Source organism: Stenella coeruleoalba (assembly GCF_951394435.1).
Source record: "Stenella coeruleoalba genome assembly, chromosome: 2".
Lineage (NCBI taxonomy): Eukaryota > Metazoa > Chordata > Mammalia > Artiodactyla > Delphinidae > Stenella > Stenella coeruleoalba.
In genome coordinates, this window is record NC_137147.1 from 168,732,704 (window position 1) to 168,754,557 (window position 21,854).

Consider the following 21,854-nt stretch of genomic DNA (forward strand, 5'->3'; position numbering starts at 1 on the left):
CCAGTGGTTAAGACTTTGCCTTCCAATGCAGGGGGTACGGGTTTGAACCCTGGTCGGGGAGCTAAGATTCCACATGTCTTGTGGCCAAAAAAACAAATCATTTAAAAAAAAAAGGAAAACAGAAGCAATATTGTAACAAATTCAATAAAGACTTAAAAAAAAAAAAAACAAGAAAGATCTCAAATCAACAGCCTAACTCTATGACTTAAGGAACAAGAAAAATAAGAACAAACTAAACCCAAAGCTAGCAGAAGGAAGGAAATAATAAAGTTTAAGGTACAGATAAATGAAACAGAGAACAGAAAAACCATAGATATAATCAATGAAGCCAAAAGTTTGTTTTTGAAAAGATAAAAAATATTGACAAAACTTTAGCCAGAAGGACAATGGAAAAAAGAGAGAACTCACAAATACTAAAATCAGAAATAAAACTGGAGACATTACTACTGATTCTACAGAAAGAAAAAGATTATAAGAGAATACTTTGAACAACTGTACACCCACAAACTGGATAACCTAGATGAAATGGACAAATTCATAGAAGCAAAACCTACCAAGACTAAGTCATGAAGAAATAGAAGATCTGAATAGACCTACAACTAGTAAGAAAATTGAAAGAGTAATCAAAAACCTCCCCAAAATAAATGCCCTGGACCTAAGTGGCTCCACTGGTGAATTCTACCAAACTTGCGAAGAACAAATACCAATCCTTCTCAAACTTTTCCAAAAAATTAAAGAGGAGGGAACACTTCCTAACTCACTCCTTGAGGGCAGTATTATCCTGACACCAGAGCCATACAAAGAGTCTACAAGAAGAGAAAACTACAGACCAATATCCCTTATGAATATTGATGCAAAAATCCTCAACAAAATACCATCAAACTGAATTAAGCAGCATATTAAAGGGATCATATATGACAACCAAATGGGATTTATTCCTGGAATGCAAGGGTCGTTCAACATACAAAAAAATCAGTCAGTGTCAATGTAATATATCATATTAATCTAATGAAGGGGAAGAAAACACATGATCATCTCAAATGAAGCAGAAAAAGTGTTGACAAAATTTTAAATCTTTTCAAGATAAAAATACCCAACAAACTAGGAATAGAAGGAAACATCCTCAAGGTAATAAAACCATATATGGAAAACCCACAGCAAACATCATACTCAATGGTGAAATATTGAAAGCTTTTCCTCTAATATCAGGAACAAGACAAGGATACTTACTTTCATTACTTATTTCATTACTTATATTCAACCTAGTATTGGAAGTGCTAGCCAGAGAAATTAGAGCAAAAAAAAGAAAAAAGAAGAAGAAATAAATAAAAGTCACCTAAATTGGAAAAGAAAAATTTCAATTATCTCTGTCTGTAGATGATATGATCATATATGTAGACAGCCCTAAAGATTCCACACACAAAAACTGTTAGAGCTAATAAATGAATTCAGCAAAATAGTAGGATACAAACTCAACACACAAAAATCAGTTGCATTTCTACACACTAACCATGAACAATCCAGAAAAGAAATTACAGAAACAATTCCATTTACAATAGCATCAAAAAGAACAAAATACTTGAATGGAAGACTTAATATTGTTAGGATAGAAACTATACCCTAAGCAACCTACAGATTCAATGCAATTCCTATCAAAATCCCAATGATGTATTTGCAAAAAGAGAAAAACCCATCTTAAAATTCATATGGAGGAATTCCCTGGCAGTCCAGTGGTTAGGACTCTGAGCTCTCACTGCCAAGGGTCCGGGTTCGATCCTTGATCGGGGAGCTAGGATCCTGCAAGCTGCACACGCGGCCAAAGAAACAGGAAAAAAAAATTCATATGGAATCTCAAGGGACCCCAAATAGCCAAAACAATCCTGAAAAAGAGAATGGTGCTGGAAGACTCACACCTCCTAATTTTAAAGCTTATTCTAAAGCTACAGTAATCAAAATAGTGTGGTAATGGCATAAAGACTGAAGTAAGGACCAACAGAATAGAATAGAGAGCCCAAAAATAACCTCTCACATATAGTCAAATGATTTTTGACAAGGGGGCCAAGACCATTCAATGGGTAAAGGACAGTCGTTACAACGATGGTACTGGGAAAACTGGATATCCATATGCAAAAGAATGAAGCTGGACCCTTACCTAACACCATATCCCAAAATTAACTCAAAATGGATCAAAGGCCTAAATGTAAGACCAAAAACTATAAAACTTATAGAAGAAAACATAGGGTAAAATCTTCATGACATTGGATTTGGCAACGATTTCTTGAATATGATGCTAAAGGCACAGGAAACAAACTAAACATCATAACATTTTTTAAAATTTGTGCATCAAAAGACAGTATCAACAAATAAAATGGCAACCCACAGAATGGGAGAAAATATTTGCAAATCATATATCTGATAATGGATTAATATCCAGAATATATAAAAAACTCCTATAACTTAACAATAAAAAAATTTAAAAGCTTATTCAAAAAATATGCCAAGGGGGCTTCCCTGGTGGTGCAGTGGTTGAGAGTCCACCTGCCGATGCAGGGGACACGGGTTCGTGCCCCGGTCCAGGAGGATCCCACATGCCGCGGAGCGACTGGGCCCGTGAGCCACAACTACTGAGCCCGCACATCTGGAGCCTGTGCTCCGCAACAAGAGAGGCCGCGATAGTGAGAGGCCTGCGCACCGCAATGAAGAGTGGACCTCGCTTGCCGCAACTAGAGAAAGCCCTCGCATAGAAACGAAGACGCAACACAACAAAAATAAATAAATAAATTTTAAAAGAAATATGCCAAGGACTTGAATAGACATTTTCCAAAGGAAATATATACATAGCCAAAAAGCACACAAAAAGATGCTCAACATCACTAATCATTGAAGAAATGAAAATCAAAATTATGAGATACCACCTCATATCCATTAGGATGGCTACTATCCTAAATAAATAAATAAATAAGTGTTGGTGAGGATGTGGAGACACTGGAACTCTTGTGAACTGCTGGAGGGATTGATAAATTATAAAGCTGCTTTGAAAAAAGAGTATGGCAGTTCCTCAGAAAGTTAAAAATAGAACCACCATAAGATCCAGCAATCTCACTTCTGGGTACATAACTAAAAGAACTGAAAGCAGCATCTCAAAGAGATATTTATACATCTATGTTCATTGCAACATTATTCACAATAGCTACAACACAGAAGCAACCCAAATGTCCAATGACAGATGCCTGATGGTGAACATTGTTCTCTCTCATATGTGTCACTGCCAGAAAAAGCTTGGGGGGCTTCGCAGGTGGCGCAGTGGTTGCGAGTCCGCCTGCCGACGCAGGGGACACGAGTTTGTGCCCCAGTCCGGGAAGATCCCACATGCCGCAGAGCGGCTGGGCCCGTAAGCCGTGGCCGCTGAGCCTGTGCATCCGGAGCCTGTGCTCCGCAACGGGAGGGGCCACAGCAGTGAGAGGCCCGCGTACCGCAAAAAAAGAGAAAAAAAAGCTTGGGAACCCCTGTATGCGTGTGGCTTTAACCTCTATGTGAAAGGTGAGTTTTTCATGTCCAATCATATAGTAGATATAAAGGATGGTCTTTAAGCTACTGCAAGGAAAATGCACCACACAATTTTAAAGATATTAGTCTGATGATCATCTCTGACCTTGTAAACATATGCCTGGCATCCTGATCTTTCAGAAATATTGGTGGGGGAAAATGCTTTCTGAGTAGTAGAGGGGTGTGTGGGGTATGTGTATGTGTGTCTCTGTGTCTGTCTCTGTCTGTGTCTCTGTCTAATTTTCATCTCTACTGTGTAGATTCACATAACCTGAAACACTAGCACAAAAAGACCCCAGTGAATGCTATAGAAGCCGGCACCTGCTGCATGATCCTGGGCTTTTATGCCCAACACATGGGAATAATTCATGAAAATAATCAAGCAGTCTCATACCACATATCTGTTCAGTAGGTCCTCCCTGTCTTTAAGATCATACTGGATGTAGCTAGAAGATCTGTTTACCAATTTTCACTGTACCCTCACTTACAAGGAAGGCTCCTTAGTTGGATAAACTTAATTAACGAATCACTCAGATGACTAGTCAAGATGTAGAAATGACAGTGGCTCAAAATGTGCCAGTTTGGGGGGTTTGGGAGGTTTGGGGTTTTTTTTGATTGCTGAGAGTATTTCTGGCTACGTAAAAGGGTAGCAGTAACTACTGTCATAAATCACATTGACTTTTCCCAGGTTGTTTAAGGCGGTATGGAAAGTTCAGCCAGTCAAAGCACCAGGCTGGCTCTCTATTCCACACCTCATAAAATGAGCCCAATTTTCCTCTGAAAGAAAGCAACTTGGACCATAGGGAAGAGAGAAAATGTGAAAAGCAAACTACAGGCTTTAAGAAATGCAAATCCAGGTTATGTTTGGACTCAACAATTTTAAAATATTACCTCTCAGCTCACTAGCCACTCCGCTTGGAAGGAAACTCTTAATTTATTTCTAAGGAGTGGCAGAATCCATTAGAATCACAGTCTGCTCATTCAGCCTTATGGTTTTAAAAACTGCCTCTGGGAACTTGCCTAAAATAACTCTTTAGATCCTGTACCTCAATAAAGAGTCCTTTGCTGAAACTTGGATCAGATGTTCATTGATTACCCTCACCTTTTAATCAATTAAAAAATATATCACAGGGGCTTCCCTGGTGGCGCAGTGGTTGAGAGTCTGCCTGCCGATGCAAGGGAGAAGGGTTCGTGCCCCGGTCCGGGAGGATCTCACATGCCGCGGAGCACCTGGGCCCATGAGCCATGGACGCTGAGCCTGCACGTCCGGAGCCTGTGCTCCGCAACGGGAGAGGCCACAACGGTGAGAGGCCCGCAAAAAAAAAAAAAAAAATCACAAAAGCACAATTCTTACGAGAAAAAACATAGGACTCCTTACTGTGCTCATGACACAATTTTTCTAAAATTAAGGGCAACTACACATGTGCACTGAGTGTAGGAAATGCAGCATCATGGGGTAGCTCTATGAAATGTTCTTACATTGTCAGAGTCAGACAGGGACTGATGGGCAGGAGGTAATAACTTCCCTTTGCAAGTGTCACCTCCGGACTCAGGTAGGAGTAGGAGTGTTTAAGAGACTGGAAAAAGGACCAGAAAATCATGTTTTTATTCCATTTTAAAAACTGAACATTCTCTAGGTAAAAGGAATCTTGCTTTATTGGTCTTGGAATTGGGATGATTACAGAGTGCTTGTGGAGATGGCTTATTCCTAAATCCCCTCTTCTTGAAAAAATACTTATTTAAAGCTCCAAGCCTGGGAGCCCTCACCAACTTTCCATTTGTTCTTCTTGGCACATGGCTGTTCTGCACCCAGCCAGCTCCCAAATCCAGTCATTGGGACATATGACATCACAGTCTAGGAGGCTCTTTCCTCTCCCTGCTCCCCCCAACACACACACACACACACACACACACACACACTCATAAAGAAATGAAACAACTCTTAAATTCATGTACTTAAGCATGTTTGTTAAGGTTATATGGCTGCATCCCCCAGAGATGAAAGACAAGGAAAACCCAGACAGCAGAGAAAAAAAGGTGTTTGAAAACAATTAAAAAAAAAAAAACAGGACAAAACCTTTTGACTACAGCTTGAAACTCTTTTAAAAGAGCTCTTTTTGACGTGTTCAATCTCTGGTCCATCTAAAACAGCAAACTTTGTGACACGTGAGACTTCGTGTGACTTTGTCTCTCAACTGGAAACCATCATTTGGAGTGATCCGTATGTGTCTCATGTAGTAACTGGGATGGAGGGCTGGATGTCAGGGAAGTTAAGGTTTCTACTCACAGGAAGTCTGTAATCTAGTTTGGAAGGCGTAAGTAAGACGTGAAATAATTAACAAACTAAGCCAGACAATATATAAAAAGGTGTGGAAGGGTGCGACTGTCATCAGTGTTGCGTATTCCATCGGGTGTGCTGCAGACCAGCCTCCTCAGAAAGCAGGCTGAGGTAGAGATTAGGTCACAGGAAGATCTTGGGGACTGCTCTCGGGGGCCACACCTGTTGGAGAACGGAAGGACTCAGCCTGGCAGATGGAGAAGCAGGGCTGTGGCGCAGGTCATCTGTGGGAAGCTCTGAAGCTGAGATGTCCCTTCAGAATGGTCCACGTTGGGCCTTCAGACAGCCCCACACATTCTCACCAGTTGCTGGGTGTGGGATGTCCAGGTGGGAAGCTTGACGGAGAGCAAGGTGGCCTTTCCCAGGGTGGGCTGAGAGCTGGGGGCTCCCCACCTGGCCTGCACACTCCCAGCAGCTGAGGAATAGGTTCTTCAACCTTGAAGGGGCCATCTGGGCAGCACAGCATCCATGGGATGGTGGCCCCAGGTCACAACAAATTCCCCTGCTCTGGGAAAAGTCTCCCCTCAGAGGGAAGGCCTCAGTGGCCCCAGTTTCCTCACCCACCTCCACCTGGCTGCAAGATCTAAATCACCTGAGTCAAACTTAAACACGCCAGCTTCTCCTGGGACTTGAAACTCTGCATCCATGCCCGAAGCAGCAGTTCTGGAAGCCGAGGCACTGCCCTGCAAAGTGTAAATATTTCCACTGCTGAGATCCCTGGAGATTCTCTCTTCCTACCCCCGGAAGCCAGAGTTTCAGCTCTCCTTCAGTTCTCTGAGGTACCCCAGGACGTTCCCAAGAAATCCATGTTTGGGTCTATATTCCAGAACTAGGTCTTGTTGATTGCAAAAAAAAAAAAAATACCCTGATTAATACGGATTATAAAGAGGACTGAAAGGCTCTATTATTGTGTGATTTTTGTGTGTATAATACCTAAACTTTCAGTCCTATGAAGGCGGGGAACAAATCTGCCTTATTTACTGTGGAATTCCCACTTAAAGCATGGTGGTGGGCATAGCACGAGCATGTAACAAATATTTGTTCAGTGAATGAAGGAAGGAAGGAAGGAAGGAAGGAAAATATAGGACTTCGATGCAGGCTGGGATCATCAAAAAGCTTCAAGAAGGAGATAAAACTTGATCTCGGCATTACATGGAAGGATTTAGCTGAACAGAAAAAGGGACCCTGCCAGGAAGAAAAGAGACATGAATACACAGATGAAGGAGGCCAGCTGCTTGGAGCAGAGGTTATGGATTACAGGAGTAGGCCAGATTGTGCAGACTATTGAAACCCAGGGGGAGTGGGGTAAATTTCATGTGGAGGACAGTAAGAAGATATTGCTGGGTCCCATGCAAAGGATAACTGGATTCCTCATCAGCTTCCTTGCTCTCTAGTGAAAACTCACACTGAGAGACAATCTAATGCCAAAACCTGTTAGAAATTTCCATCCACTGTTACTGCCAATGGAGCTGGGTTGAGAAAAATCTAACCAGAGCCAGACTGAAGAAAGCAATAAGACATGCTATACCTCCCTGGGATTCTACTTCCTGTCTCAGAGACTGAGTGTCTGTGGCTACCAAAAAACCAAATAATGAGCTGTAAGGCAGGCAGGATAAGATGCCTCTGTGCACCCTGTCTCTCTGCCAGAAAACTCAGGACAAGAGAGAAGAGTTGATAGCAGCAGTGCATTGCATCCTGGAAGGTAAAACCCCACAAGTAAAATTCTATAGATTAAGAGAAGGATCTGGGTGGCAGTTCGTGGGGATTGCAATCTACCCTGGAGGGTGTGGTCCACCCTGGGGATTACAGTTGTCCCTGTGTTCCAATGGGTCAAAGAATCAAAGGACAAATCAAGAGGGTTTAGGAAGGCCTCATTCCTGAGTACCTCAAGAGCCCCACTAGATTCATTTCTTTGGGGACATAGGCAGAGGGCTGAGTGTATCAATCTGCCTCCAGCTCTGAATCTAAGAAGGGGAAGTACATATAGTGAGTAGGTAGAGCCAAGGACAATCAACAGCAATTAAAGGTCTGAGAGCAAATATCAGGTGTGAATAGATCTCTCTCTCGCTTGTTTGAAGCTCAGAAAAAGGAGGGGGTTGGTGGAAAACTTGAGGTCTGTGAAATCACATTTAGAAAAGGGAAAAAGGAAAAATGCCCAGAGAGCTCATAGGAAGAGCCTACAACTGAAAAACGATCCTATGCAGGATCCAGGAAAGAAATTAGGAAATGGTTTAGTACCCTTTATACAATGAAGAAGGCAAGAAGGTGCATGTGATAAATTGTAAAAGTAATAAATACCATAAAGAGAAAACAGCTTGAAATGAAGGCAAATGTATTGATTATATTAATTAAGACTTTCTTTGCACCAAAAAAAAAAAGGTAAAAGCAAAAAAAAAAAAGTGAGAGAGAAGGGATTTATTGCAAGAACAGGGGGTGGTTTACAGACCCATGCGGCACGAAGGAACAGAGCAGGGGCCTGAGAAGGGGCTGGAGCTGGACCACGGTAGGGTGGGTCATACCACATAATCATACCACAATGGTATGATTAATATCTTTCATTTCTGTCCCAATGATAGGAGAAACAATACTATCTCATTTTAATATGCATTTCTTTGATTATTTGGGAAGTTGAGCATTTTTCATGTTTAACAATATTTCCATTAAGGCTGTTGTGAGGAATGAGATGAGAGAATAGAAAACAAATTTTTTGAGAATAAATGCAGGCTGCTATGCTGCTTTACTTTTGTAAAAAATGAAGAGTGGTTTATATTGAGTACATATTTCAAATAAATTCTGAAGTTCATCAGGTTTCTATTAGAGAAGAGTAATATGTATGTATACAAAGCCCATTTCAGGTGATGGAATTGCACCCAAGAAAATAAGCACTTGATGGTTACATAGGATACAGATCTGTCATTTAGCCCGAAAGCAAACCCCAAAAAAGGGAGAAGAAAGGTAAAAATGGTAAACCTACAAGAAATTCCATGTAATAGGTCATCTTTTCTAGACTGTCTTTGGCTGATTTTTGTGGGACTCTGCTGCAGAGAAAGTGTGTATTCACTTAGCTCTAATTATAAGGTATTTTCCTCAAGCTTTAACCCAACAAAATCAGAATAGCTACTAGGAATTATTTGACCCTGTTTTCAGGGTTAGTTTTCTCACACAGAGGGTTGGTAAATACTAAAAGAAAGGGACAAATGCCTTTTCTAAGTTAGATTCTCAACGGCACAATGAGGAATAAAACTGACTTATACTAACTCTTCCTCTTACTATAAAGAAGACATGATTCTACATGTATCTTCGAAAAAAATAGTCTCCAGTTGGGCACTGTTTTTAGAGCATTCTTTTACATATTTTTTACCCAACTGAGACTATGTCCTCACTGTAAAAACAACACATTATGTTATTGACCTTGAATTTTACAGAGAGAGAGAGATTCTTCTCCACTAATGACTTCCAGGTGGACAGAGCAGCTCCACTGGGCCCCATCACCTGGTGGAAAAGGGATAATTCTAACTGGACCGAAGGATCCATCTTGCCAGAGTAAGTCAAAGGCCATTAGCACTTCCAAATACTCTGCCAAATGGTTCATTATAATCAGAAAGACATACAGATGACCAAAAGCACATGAAAAGATGCTCAACAAACTACAATGAGGTATCACTTCACATGGTTCAGAATGGCCATCATCAGGGACTTCCCTGGTGGTCCAGTGGTTAAGAATCTGCCTTCCAATGCAGGGGATGCGAGTTCAATCCCTGGTCGGGGGAACTAAGATCCCACATGCCGCAGGGCAACTAAACCTGCTCACCACGATTACTAAGCTCACGCACCTCAACTAGAGAGCCCGCGTGCCACAAGCTACAGAGCCCACGTACCCTGCAACCCGCATGCCACAACTAGAGAGAGAAAACCCGCATGCCACAACTAGAGAGAACTTTTCCTTATACTGTTGGTGGGAATGTAAATTGGTGCAGCTACTATAGAGAACAGTATGGAGGTTCCTTAAAAGACTAAAAATAGGGCTACCATATGATCCAGCAATCCCACTCCTGGGAATATATCTGGAGAAAACCAAAATTCCAAATGATACGTGCACCTCAATGTTCACTGCAGCACTATTTACAATAGCCAAGACATGGAAGCAACCTAAATGTTCATTGACAGAGGAGTGGATAAAGAAGGTGTGGTACATATATACAATGGAATGTTACTCAGCATAAAAAAAGAACGAAATAATGCCATTTACAGCAACATGGATGGACCTAGAGATTATCATACTAAGCGAAGTAAGTCAGACAGAGAAAGACACATATATGACATCACTTATATGTAGAAAGCTAAAAACATGGTTCAGATGAACTTATTTACAAAACAAAAATATAGAATCACAGATGTAGAAAACAAACTTATGGTTACGGGGGGTGGGGGGAAGGGGGTGCGGGAGGGATCAATTGGGAGATTGGGATTGACATATACACACGTGTATCATCAGGCCACTCACGATGGCTCTTCTCTTGCTCTCTGTACATCCCCTGCCTGACCAAGGCCTGCTTCACCTACACCATACTCTCATGACTGAACTTCCTTTTGCCCCAGGCCCCAGCTAATGATAGTTTATCAAAAGGGCAATGAGGGTCATGCCCCTTTGCTGGTTTCCCTGGTAACTAATGAGCCCACCTGATGTCAATTTCCTTATAACTGGTAATCTATTCCTTCCCCCTGGGAGCAAAGACAGCCACCATGTCCTACCCGCTGTCTGCCGCATATGGTGGGGTATCACTCCAGGACCTCGCTTCAGACATGTAAGCTCCCCCATCCATTAAACCCTTGATGTCCCTGATTGCTGACTCCGGGCTCTTTCTTCAATCTTGAAGCTGGGCAAGCACAGGCCTTGTAGGCCTGTGGGGCATAGCCCAACAACACTACTATGTATAAAATAGATAATTAATAAGGACCTACTGTATAGCACAGAGAACTCTACTCAATACTCTGTAATGACCTATATGGGAAAAGAATCTAAAAAAAGAGAGCATATATGTATCTGTAAAACTGATTCACTTTGCTGTACACCTGAAACTAACACAACATTGTAAATCATCTATACGCCAATAAAATTTTTTTAAGAAGAATCAGGGGACTTCCCTGGTGGTCCAATGGCTACGACTCTGCCCACTCCCAATGCAGGGGCCCAGGTTTGATCCCTGGTCAGAGAACTAGATCCCACAAGCCACAACTAAGAGTTTGCATGCCACAACTAAAAAAAAGATCCCACATGCTGCACCTAAGACCTGGTGCAGCCAAATAAATAAATAAATATTAAAAAAAAAAAAAGAATCAGAAAGAAATGTTCTTTACTAATTAACAGAGGATGGAGCACCCTGACTCCACTAGGGGGTCTGTATATATGCAAATGAACACCCCACAAACATCTATAAACCCTAAAGTCTGCTTTTATTTTTTTCTATCCAGCTTCATTTTCTAACTCTCCATCCCAGAGGTACAACAAAGGAAGTGGCACTAGAGACTATTTCCACCTAGTTCCTCACAGATCATTTTATTTGGTCCACATAAGGCACGCCAAAACATGCAATGCAAATCTGATCAATGTTGAAATAGATCCTTTTTTAAAAGAATCTATTTTTCTGACCAGAGGTCACAGAAACAGGATATCTTATTCTAATTCCCCAATTTTTTTTTTAATAGAAAATATTTTCAGGGCACCCATAGAAAAATAAAGGAAGCCAAGCAGAACTCCTACACTTCTTCCTCTCAACCTGGGGAGTTATGCCTTTTCTGTGTCAAGGATCAGTTTCTGATTTAGAAGGCCCTAGATGTATAAGCTCACGAGGCCAAGTATCCAAAAGCAAGCCTCAACATCAAACATGTCTAGAACTGTGACGTGACTTTCCAATGGACTCTCACAATGGGAATACTTCAGTCGTCTGCATAACATTTGAAGGAAAAACGTCCATTAAAGGGGAGAAGGTAAGAACGAGCAAACCATTTTTCACATCTGAAAATCTTCCTGTGTTAAGAACTTCAAACAGTTGGAATTCAACTGGCCAGAAAGATCTGGATTTATACTTACTTCAAAGCGACTCAGCTAACTCTGGCTTTGTTTCTTGAGGTCTCCCCATGTTTCTGCAGCTCCTCTAACGGATTAAGAACTCAGGGGTCCAGGGACCAGTCTTTAAAACTGCTCCTCTTGGATGAAGGAAAAGATGGTGTAAGCAGATAGGTTAGAGGGTCCCTGGAGAAGGAGAATCAGGCTTCACTTTCTTGACATAAGAGAACCCCTTTTAGCCTAAGCCATTTTGTGATCTAAGCCTGGCTACAGTGCTTGCCCTTGAACAGGTCTCCATAATTAATGATCTTAAGGAAGGGAATGCAGAAACAAGGCAGGAGCAGTCAAGAATCAACAGTGCAGGCTTGGGGTAGGGTCCTGGTTCCTCGAGGGATATACGTAATAATATATCTTTGAGTTGGGCAGGAACTAAGGCCCCCGCCCAGGTGGAGGATGGAATGATGATGTTGACCCACCTGACTTCAATCAACTAAAGCTTGGACTCTGTCAAACCTTGCCCCAATTCTATGCTGAATTCTCCTCTGCTCAAGCCCCTTCATGAATATGCATGTACCCTTAGCTTGTAACTTCCCCAATTTTGCTTTTCTGGGAGACACTGCTTTGGGAGAGACCCCCAGTGTTCTCCTTACTTGCTTCAAGTAATAAATCCTTCCTTCTCCTGATCTCTGGCTTGGTTGTATCTATTGGCTCAAAACCCACCAACAGATTGTTGCCAAAATCTTGGCACTCTGTGTGATGCTGAACAGAAATACGGAGATGGAGTTATGGAGGAGAAAGAAAGAATGGCTTTATTTCTTTTTTTTTTAAACTTATTTATTTATTTATTTTTGGCTGCACTGGGTCTTCATTGCTGTGCGCGGTCTTTTCTCTAGTTGCAGCGAGCAGGGTCTACCCTTCGTTGCGGTGCACAGGTTTCTCACTGCAGTGGCTTCTCTTGTTGTGGAGCATGGGCTCTAGGTGAGCGGGCTTCAGTAGTTGTGGCACATGGGTTCAGTAGTTGTGGCTCATGGGCTCTAGAGCACAGGCTCGGTAGTTGTGGTGCACGGGCTTAGCTGCTCCCGGCATGTGGGATCTTCCCGGACCATGTCCCCTGCATTGGCAGGCTGATTCTTAACCACTGCACCACCAGGGAAGCCCAGAATGGCTTTATTTCTTTGCCAGGCAAAGACGAAACACAGTAGGCTAGCGCCTCAAGAACTGTGCCCCCCTCCCTGGGGAAGAGGGACAGGTTATATAGTCAGGACTCCTGGTGATAAGGATCATGTGATAAGGATCAAGGCAGTAACAGTCTTGCATTCTTCTTTCTTCTGCAAAGTTTCAAAAGGGTGGGGTTGCTGACAAGATTAGGGTGTGTGGAGGGTCTCAGGTGGTCTAACCTTGATGAGCTTCTCTGGTCCCTGTAATCTTGCCTCAGGTGGTTTCATGGCTGCTCCTTCCTTGATTAGCAACTGTTTGAATCTACCCTTTGGAACTCAGGGAAGGTCATGGAGGCTGGAGTCTTGCCTGCGAGAAATGCGGGACAAAAAGGCCTCCGTACCTGGGAGCCCCACAGGGCCCTGCTCAGCATCAAGATGAACTCAGTTTTTGGGTATCAAATGTACACAGTTTTCTAAGCAAGGTTATTTGCCTCCTTCACTGGGCATCCCCACTCACACCCACATCTTAGGATGCAATTTTTTGTCTATCTGTTCGTTCCTTGGGGGAAGGGACAGTGTCATGGACTCCTTTCCCCCTCGCTGGTTCCCCAGCACCTAGTGATCACAGCTCTCTCCTTGACCAGACTCTAGGCAGGCTCCTCTAAGTCTTTTTTTTCTTTGTTTTAATTTTTAATTAGAGTATAGTTGATTTACAATGTTGTGTTAGTTTCTGCTGTACAGCAAAGTGTATCATTTATACATATAACCACTCTTTTTTAGATTCTTTTACCATGTAAGTCAATACAGAGTATTGAGAAGAGTTCTCTGTGCTATACAGTAGGTCCTTATGAGTTATCTGTTTTATACATAGTATATGTCAATCCCGGTCTCCCAGTTTATCCCTCCCTCCACCCCCCCCCCCACTCCCGCTTTCCCCCCTGGTAACCATAAGTTCGTTTTCTACATCTGTGCTAAGTCCTTTTTTTTAATATTTATTTGGCTGTGCTGGGTCTTAGTTGTGGCATGCGGGATCTTTCGTTGCACCATGTGGGATCTAGTTCCCTGACCAGGGAACGAACTTGGGCCCCCTGCATTGGAAGCATGGAGTCTTACCCACTGGACCGCCAAGGAAGTCCCTGTGCTAAGTCCTTTTTCAACTAGACCTCAACCTAGACTGTGTCCATCCATGTTAGGCCTGCACTGCCCAGTTTTAGCAAGAATCTTGTTAAGCTCAGTTTACAGAGAACCCCACCCTTAATATCTGATCAAATTTCTCAACCCGAATCATCCTCTGGGTGATATCTGATCACTGTTGCCTGCCCTCGGCTACAAACCTGTTCAGTTTGTTTAACCAGAATCCCCCCTACCCCTGATGTTTCCTCTTAGTAATTTCCTTCCACTAACTCCCTCCCTGCTCCTTGGCTGTAAATCCCCACTTTTTCTTGTTGATTCAGAATCAAGGTCAAATCTATGCCGGGGTCTCTTTTTCCCAGTTGCAATAGTTCCTGAATAAAATCTGTTTTTACAGCTTTAGCTACAGTCTGGCCCCGGTTTCCTTTGATAATAGCACAGTACCTGGGGTACTGTCTTCACTCAAAAACTGCATTAATTGAACGATGGATAAGACAAATATGAATGAACAAACAAATGCATGAGTGAACCTTCAGCCCACTCCACTCTCAGAGGGCAGGGGTAAGCAGCACAGATGAAATGACAGCCCTCAAGCGTCTCTCTCCTTACTCTGCTCTAGTACAGAATCGTTACCTCCTGCACGAATCTGACGGCCTTGTCGGGGAGGGAAAAAAATCTCTTCCTCTACTCATCTTACGTTCTCAGGCTGGGGCCCTGTACACTGGACTCACGAAAGACAAATTAACAAGAGAAAAACATAAAAATTTATTTAGTGTAAGTTTTATGTGACACAGGAGAATTCATAAGGAATGAAGACCAGAAGAAGCAGTTAAGCCCAAGTATTTTTACACTAGGTTTGATGAAGACTGGGAAGTTGTGGTAAAATGTGATAGGACAAAAGGATACGAGATAAAGTTAGTAAACTGGGGGGAATTTAGCAAGGCCTGATCATTTGGATTCCTCCTGGCATCACTCCATCTGTGAAGATAAGAAGGGCACCTCTCTCATGAGGATCTCATGACCCACTTTGGGGAAGAGGGGAGATGAGAGAATCCTTTCTGCACCTGCTACATCCCAAATTCCTTCAACCCAAAATATTCAAGATGTCAAGGTGCCATATTGTGAGGTAGCATGTGTTTTACCCCATCAGCCAAACCCCTAATAACAAGGAGATGGGAACCACAATATGAAGAAGTAATTGAGCTAAGAGGCTCCTCTGAGTAATGAGAAGAAAAAAAAAAATGAAGAGTAGAAAGTGCAACAGAGTAGACACCTCCCCAAAACTAATAAAGACCATTAGAAAGGTCCGAGGTCTGACACCTGGGGGAGGGTTGATATGAGCCATTGCACCTGTGTGGTTACAGATGCATGAATGAAATTTGATGACTCCAGCAGAGGACCAAGTATGCACCTCGGGCACCAGCAAAGCAGTAGCACTAAAGAGGAGAGAGAATCTCAAAGTTGGGGCTTCATTGTGAAAATTAAATTATTCTTATTTTATTGTCTTCATATATGTGCGATGTCATCGTCTCTGCAGGGTCAGGACCTCTACCACTCTACCCCTACACACACGGACAGAAACAATTTTTGCACCTCTGGGAACCTAAATAAAGAGCATGCCGAGGAACGCATGAGATGTCGCCATAGAGTAAAGAAAGACTGTTGTGAGCAACTTTGAAAACTGTCTCACTATTTCCAGTGACGCTTTGTATATTTGTGAGCACACGTGTGATTAGAGGCTGGAGCTGAGTCCTCATGTGATTAGCTCTGTGTGATTGCGTGTTTGTGTAAACGTCTGTAGAAGCATTTGTACACAAGATGTGGGTAAGTAAAGGATCCCAAATGGTGTCCTAATCAGAAATGTTGTCTCAGAAGTGAGACAGATTGAAACAATCTATAAAGAGAATAAGAAAGAGAAAGGAAGTTAAGTCAGAAGAGGAAAAAGGCCAAAGTGTTACTGAAGAGGCACAAATGTCATAAATCTAAAATAGATGTTTAGCACCAGTTATAACTTTGCCACTCTGCTGTGACATTTAAAAATTACCAACTCCATAATATGGTTTAAAGCAGTGTTTGCCAACCTTAAATGGGTTTAGACATTCATCACTCACATGTGAAAGAAGTTTAGGTCAAGCATAAGAAAAAACTTCCTAAAGAACGGAGTTTCTAGTTAATAGATGTAATTTGTGATATTTTCATTAACCTAAGCTATTATAAAATAGTGCATTACATTACAGAAAAAAGCAAAATTTCAGAGAAATGATTACCAATTTATCATTCCTGGTTAATAGGAAGAAATCCACTTTCTGAAGAGAAGTAAAGAAAACCTTTCATTTTGATTGCCTTGGCCAATGTAAAAATGAAGAAATAGAATGTGACATTTTAAATCTCACAGACAGGTTTAGTGTAAACTGTTACAAAGTGGAAGAGGTATACAGATCTTAGCTGATCTTCCCCTGGAACCTGTTTTCTTGAAGGTTTAGGCATTTCACAAATCTCCTGCATTTGTGTAATGGTTTACCCTTTTTCAAAGGGCTTTTACATTTCTGATTCTTGCTGATCCCCATAACAACTTGGCACAGTGTTTGAGTATTAAGTGTGAGCTACAGAGAGGTTGTGTGGTTTATTTGAGATGTCACAGTCTGTGACAGCCCCACTACAAGTGATACTTATTCTACAGTCATTAATGCCTCCCTAAAATTATACAAAGGGAATCCACACATCCATTCCAGGAACTGTAGAGCCATCCATTGTCTTGTGTTCCTGTGAGATTTCCTGCCGGGAGGGGAACACAAAGGCTGCCATCTTGGTGGTATGGGTTCATTCTGACCAGTTGGTACCCAGGCCATGATAAACATTTTAATATCATCTGTGATTACTTGTGTAAAGGAAAAGACCCTGGATGGGGGTCAGGAAAGTTGAGTTCTCGTTCTGGCTTTTATTATTGAGAATACTGCAGCCATCGTGGCTAACACTTACTGAATGCTTACTTCAAATAACGCCAAGTATGCCACATGGAGAATCAATTCTCACAGCCACCCTCTGTAGTAGATAAGCTCAGCTTGTACTTTACTGATAAGAAAACCTAGATCTAGAGAAATGAAACAAGTTGCCCAAGGATATGAAGCTTCCTGAGAAGCCAGGACTTGAACTTGGCAGTCAAATGCCAGAACTTGTGTTTCTGACCATTATGAGAACCTGCCATTCACTGGTTGACCGATTTAGGCAATCTCTTAGTTTCCCTGAGTTCAGTTTCCTTGATTACTTAGTAAAAAGGTTTCACTAAGTCCCTTCAAATTCCATATACATTATGGAAATTAGAGAAGAAATACTGCTGAAGTGTGATTTCTCCTTTGTTAATCAGTGTGTAAAAGTTGCTCTGAACCCAACAGATAAAACTGAAGGGCTTCACACCCCCACCGGTTTCCTCCATTGTAAACTTCGTGTATCATATTTTTTTATTTTATACTTTAGGTATGTTCCCAGTATGTTACAGACAGAATTTTATTTTATTTTTATTTTTATTACTTTTTTAAATCTGCATGCTATTTTATTTCCATTAGAAAAATATTATCTATATAAAATTTGGTCCAGTTTCTTCTCCTTTACCTCTACCATTCAAACTTAAATGCTTTAATTTTACTCAAGTAAAAGCAGAATCATGTATCTGACATGAGAACTAAATAGTTCACATCATTAAATTAATAGAGTTTAATTGAATTAGGTGTGCTCTTTCTTATTTCTCAGGAATAGTAACTCATCTTTCCTATATGCTATTTCCCTTTACTTTTATTTTTCTGAGTAACTATGTAAAGTGTGTCTCTTTTCCCACATCCAGTAGTAATATGAGTGTTATAGAAGTGTAATTTATAACATCAGTAACTAGATTCATCATTAATCTTCAACTCATGTTCAATTCCCCTTATCATATGGTATTTCCATAATAACTTCAGATATTTCAGTCAACCTTACACTTTCCAACAAATACTGTAAAGATTAAGACATTAATTTAAAAACATTATTAAAATTCCAGACTGAATAACACTGGGCCCACTTAGAGCGATGCTGTCACGAGAGGTCCTTGGACAGCTACTGCTTCAATCTCAACACGGCCTCCTTTGGTAAAAGCAGCTACCTGGTAAGCAGCTCTTGCAGGAAAACTACTCTGGAAATACTGCTTGTAGATGTCATTGACAGTATTGAAGTTGTTTATGTCAGCCAGCAAAACAGTCGTTTTTACCGCATTCGTGAAGTCACTGCCTGCTGCTTTCAGAATTTCACCCATGTTTGTAAGAGCTTGTTTAGCCTCTTCTGCCACCCCTCCTGGCACAAGCTGTCCACTTGCAGGATCCGTGCCTAGCTGTCCTGAAATGTAAATGGTCCTGTCGACTAACACAGCCTGACTGTAGGGACCAATGGCCGCTGGAGCTTTCGCGGTGCTGATCACCTTTCTGATCAAAGACAACATGGCTAATCCTTTTCCCTTGCCGCCCCCACCCGTACGTACTCGCGTCTCACGGGTCTCTACAGACAGAATTTTAAAATGAAAATGCTATGTTAAATTTACTGGATGATTAATCTTTTTAAAAATTCTATTGTGAATCTTTTTGTGTTTGTTGTTCTTAAATTTTATTATTTTTAAACCACTTTATTGAGGTATGATTCACATATAAAAAGCTATACATACTTAATGTGCACAACTTGATGAGTTTGGAGATAAGTATACACTCATGAAACCATCATCATAATCAATGTCATAAACCTATCCATCACCTCTGGAAGTTTTCTCCTGCCCTCTTATTTATCATTATTTTTAGTACCGTTATTAGTGATAAGAACACTTAACATAAGATCTATCCTCCTAGCAAGTTTTTAAGCATACAATACAGTATTGTTAACTATATTGTGAATCATTTGTAAAATAGAGAATCATCCCTTTAAAATTGCTTTTGTAAAACTCAGATTTTCATTGTGAAGTGCTTAATTAGAAGTGCTCCTATAATTCAACAGGTCTTTACACAGCTTTGTGCTTTTGGTCCACTATCCTAAACACAGCTCCAAAGAGGTAGTTCAATCTGATTAATATCAGTAATTCCTTCTTTCTTCCTAAACAGATTCTTCATTGTCCTCATTCTCTGGAGGGGAGGCTTCTGGTCTCCCTGATGGTTTTCATTAACACATCAGCCATTATTTTACTTCAATGACATATTTTGTGGTGATAGCCCATCAATAGATTAAGGAAACATTGAAATCCAACACAGTCTGGTAAATAATCAGGACAAGATTAATGGTTATATTTAATGAAAGCCAGCTGTTTGTTACAGCAGCTCACTTGCTTTCTTCATTTCATTTCAGATTCCAATAAATTGTGAATGCCTTGAAGCACACTCGACCCAGGCGGAGTAAACATAGGTCTCTGGGAGTAATCGCCACCTCTTTGGGAACACACCCAATATCCACATGGTCTACAGTTGGAAGAGGGAAAGCATAGTCAACTGACAGGCTGTTTGTTGACTTGACCAACAGGCCTGTCCTTTTGTGTCCCCCTGGCTTTCATGAACGGACATGTGTTTTCTTGGTGTGCAGGCATCATCACAGAATGATAGAGCTCAGACAGCTAAATTCCTGGTCTTACAGGTCATATTTTACCCTCCTCCCCAAAGCATGGTAAGTCAACCACCATAAAAATTACCTAATTAAAAAAAAAAAATTACCTAATTGTCTAAAGTGAAACAGACAGTTCCAGCTTTGGTGACTTTTTAACCGAATGACTGGAGTAAAATACAAGTTGAAGGGAGCAAAAAAACTTGCAGTCTATCTTTTGAGGACACTCATCAGTGAGTGTGTACGCTCAAAAAGTCTAGAAGGACACAGTAAAAAACATGAACAATGACTATCTCTGGAAGTAAGATTAAGTGATTTCCTTTTTTAAATTGTTTACTATTTGTTTTTTCAAAATGTTCTTTACAACTTCTTATTACCATCTCAATAATAAAAGAAAAATAACTTTTTGTTTTATTATTAACTGAAATTATGTCATTCCCTAATATTTTGGTGGCAAATTTACAGTTAGGACAGTGAATAAGAGATTAAAACTCATATCACTTTTATTCCCACTTTGAAACCAGGGCATACAAGGTTTCTCTGAGGAATCCATTTTCTATACAGTTATGCTAGTGATAAAATCTCATTCAGCTAAACTCTCCATCGTGGAGTGGCAAGAACACAAGAAATTCTAGTTTTAAAATAGACCCTTCTGGGACTTCCCTGGTGGTGCAGAGGTTAAGAATCCGCCTGCCAATGCCGGGGACATGGGTTCGAGCCCTGGTCCGGGAAGATCCCACATGCCGCGGAGCAACTAAGCCCCTGTGTGCCACAACTACTGAGCCTGCGCTCTAGAGCCCATGAGCCACAACTACTGAAGCCCGTGCGCCTGGAGCCCGTGCTCCGCAACAAGAGAAGCCACCGCAATGAGAAGCCCGCGCACGGCAACAAAGAGTGGACCCCGCTCGCCGCAACTAGAGAAAGCCCGCACACAGCAACGAAGACCCAACGCAGTCATAAATAAATAAATAAATATATTTATTTTTAAAAATATACCCTTCTTACACAGAAAACTATTTATCTGGAAGTCATCACTTATCAAGGAAACTTAGCTAATCAGAGTATAGCCAAGTACCCTGACAATCCAAAAAGGCCTCTGTACAGTCCAAAAACAGAGACGATAAAACATCTTGCTCAGGGCTTCCCTGGTGGCGCAGTGGTTGAGAGTCTGCCTGCCGATGCAGCGGACGCGGGTTCGTGCCCCGGTCGGGGAAGATCCCACATGCCGCGGAGCGGCTGGGCCCGTGAGCCATGGCCGCTGGGCCTGCGCGTCCGGAGCCTGTGCTCCGCAACGGGAGAGGCCACAACAGTGAGAGGCCCGCGTACCGCAAAAAAAAAAAAAAAAAAAACGAACCACCCTGGCCAAGACAAGGGGTCTTAGCCTAGGCTAGAACCCCTGCGCGAGTCCAGGCAACCAATTTGGTAACAGTCGGAGGGGGCAGACTCACAATATATTCAAGTCCCATACTCCCAGGTGGGTGACCTACACACCGGAGAATAATAACGTTGCAGAGGTTCTCCCAAAGGAGTGAGAGTTCTCAATCACATGCTGGGCTTCCAAGCCTGGGGGTCCTGCACCAGGAGCAATGAGACCCCAGAGCATCTGGCCTTGAAGGCCAGAGGGGCTTACTTTTGGGCCGACTCAGAGGGCTGTGGGAAATAGAGGCTCCACTCTTAAAGGGCGCATATACAATCTCACACGTTCTGGGACCCAGGAGAGAAGCAGTAATTTGAGAGGAGCCTGGGTCAGACCTACCTGCTGGTCTTGGAGTCTCCCGGCGAGGCAGAAGGCGACAGCAGCTGACGCTGGGGACACAGACACTGGCGGCGGCCTTCTCGGACCCCAGTGCTGGCAAGCCTGCCGTTGTGGAATCCCCCCCTCTAGCTTATTAGCTCAGGCCCAACAGCCTGCTGGTGCCAGTGCCTGGACGCCTCAGGCCAAGCAGCACCTCAGGATAGGACACAGGCCCACTCCTCAGCCGTAAGGCTGCTTTAAGACGCCCAGAGCACA

At 42.1% G+C, this 21,854-nt stretch overlaps 2 protein-coding genes across 5 annotated transcripts in view; both read right to left on the reverse strand.

Annotated features, from left to right (window-relative positions):
* The window catches only part of NEBL (nebulette), a 522,125-nt gene extending 500,307 nt beyond the window's left edge, over window positions 1-21,818 (reverse strand). For 3 of the 4 annotated variants that reach the window (XM_079913284.1, XM_079913283.1, XM_079913279.1), the window contains exon 1: window positions 21,600-21,818. The gene's annotated coding sequence lies outside the window, so the exon portion shown is untranslated. Of the gene's footprint in view, window positions 1-19,953; window positions 20,009-21,599 lie in introns of those variants that run through there. The other variant, XM_079913282.1, reaches the window with a different exon arrangement.
* LOC307182542 (2-iminobutanoate/2-iminopropanoate deaminase-like) lies at window positions 18,294-18,707 on the reverse strand (the record flags this gene model as incomplete). Its single annotated transcript, XM_079913883.1, has 1 exon — window positions 18,294-18,707. The coding sequence occupies one exon, from the start codon at window positions 18,705-18,707 to the stop codon at window positions 18,294-18,296; it is 414 nt and encodes a 137-aa protein (XP_079770009.1).
* Window positions 21,819-21,854: the final 36 nt, after the last annotated feature.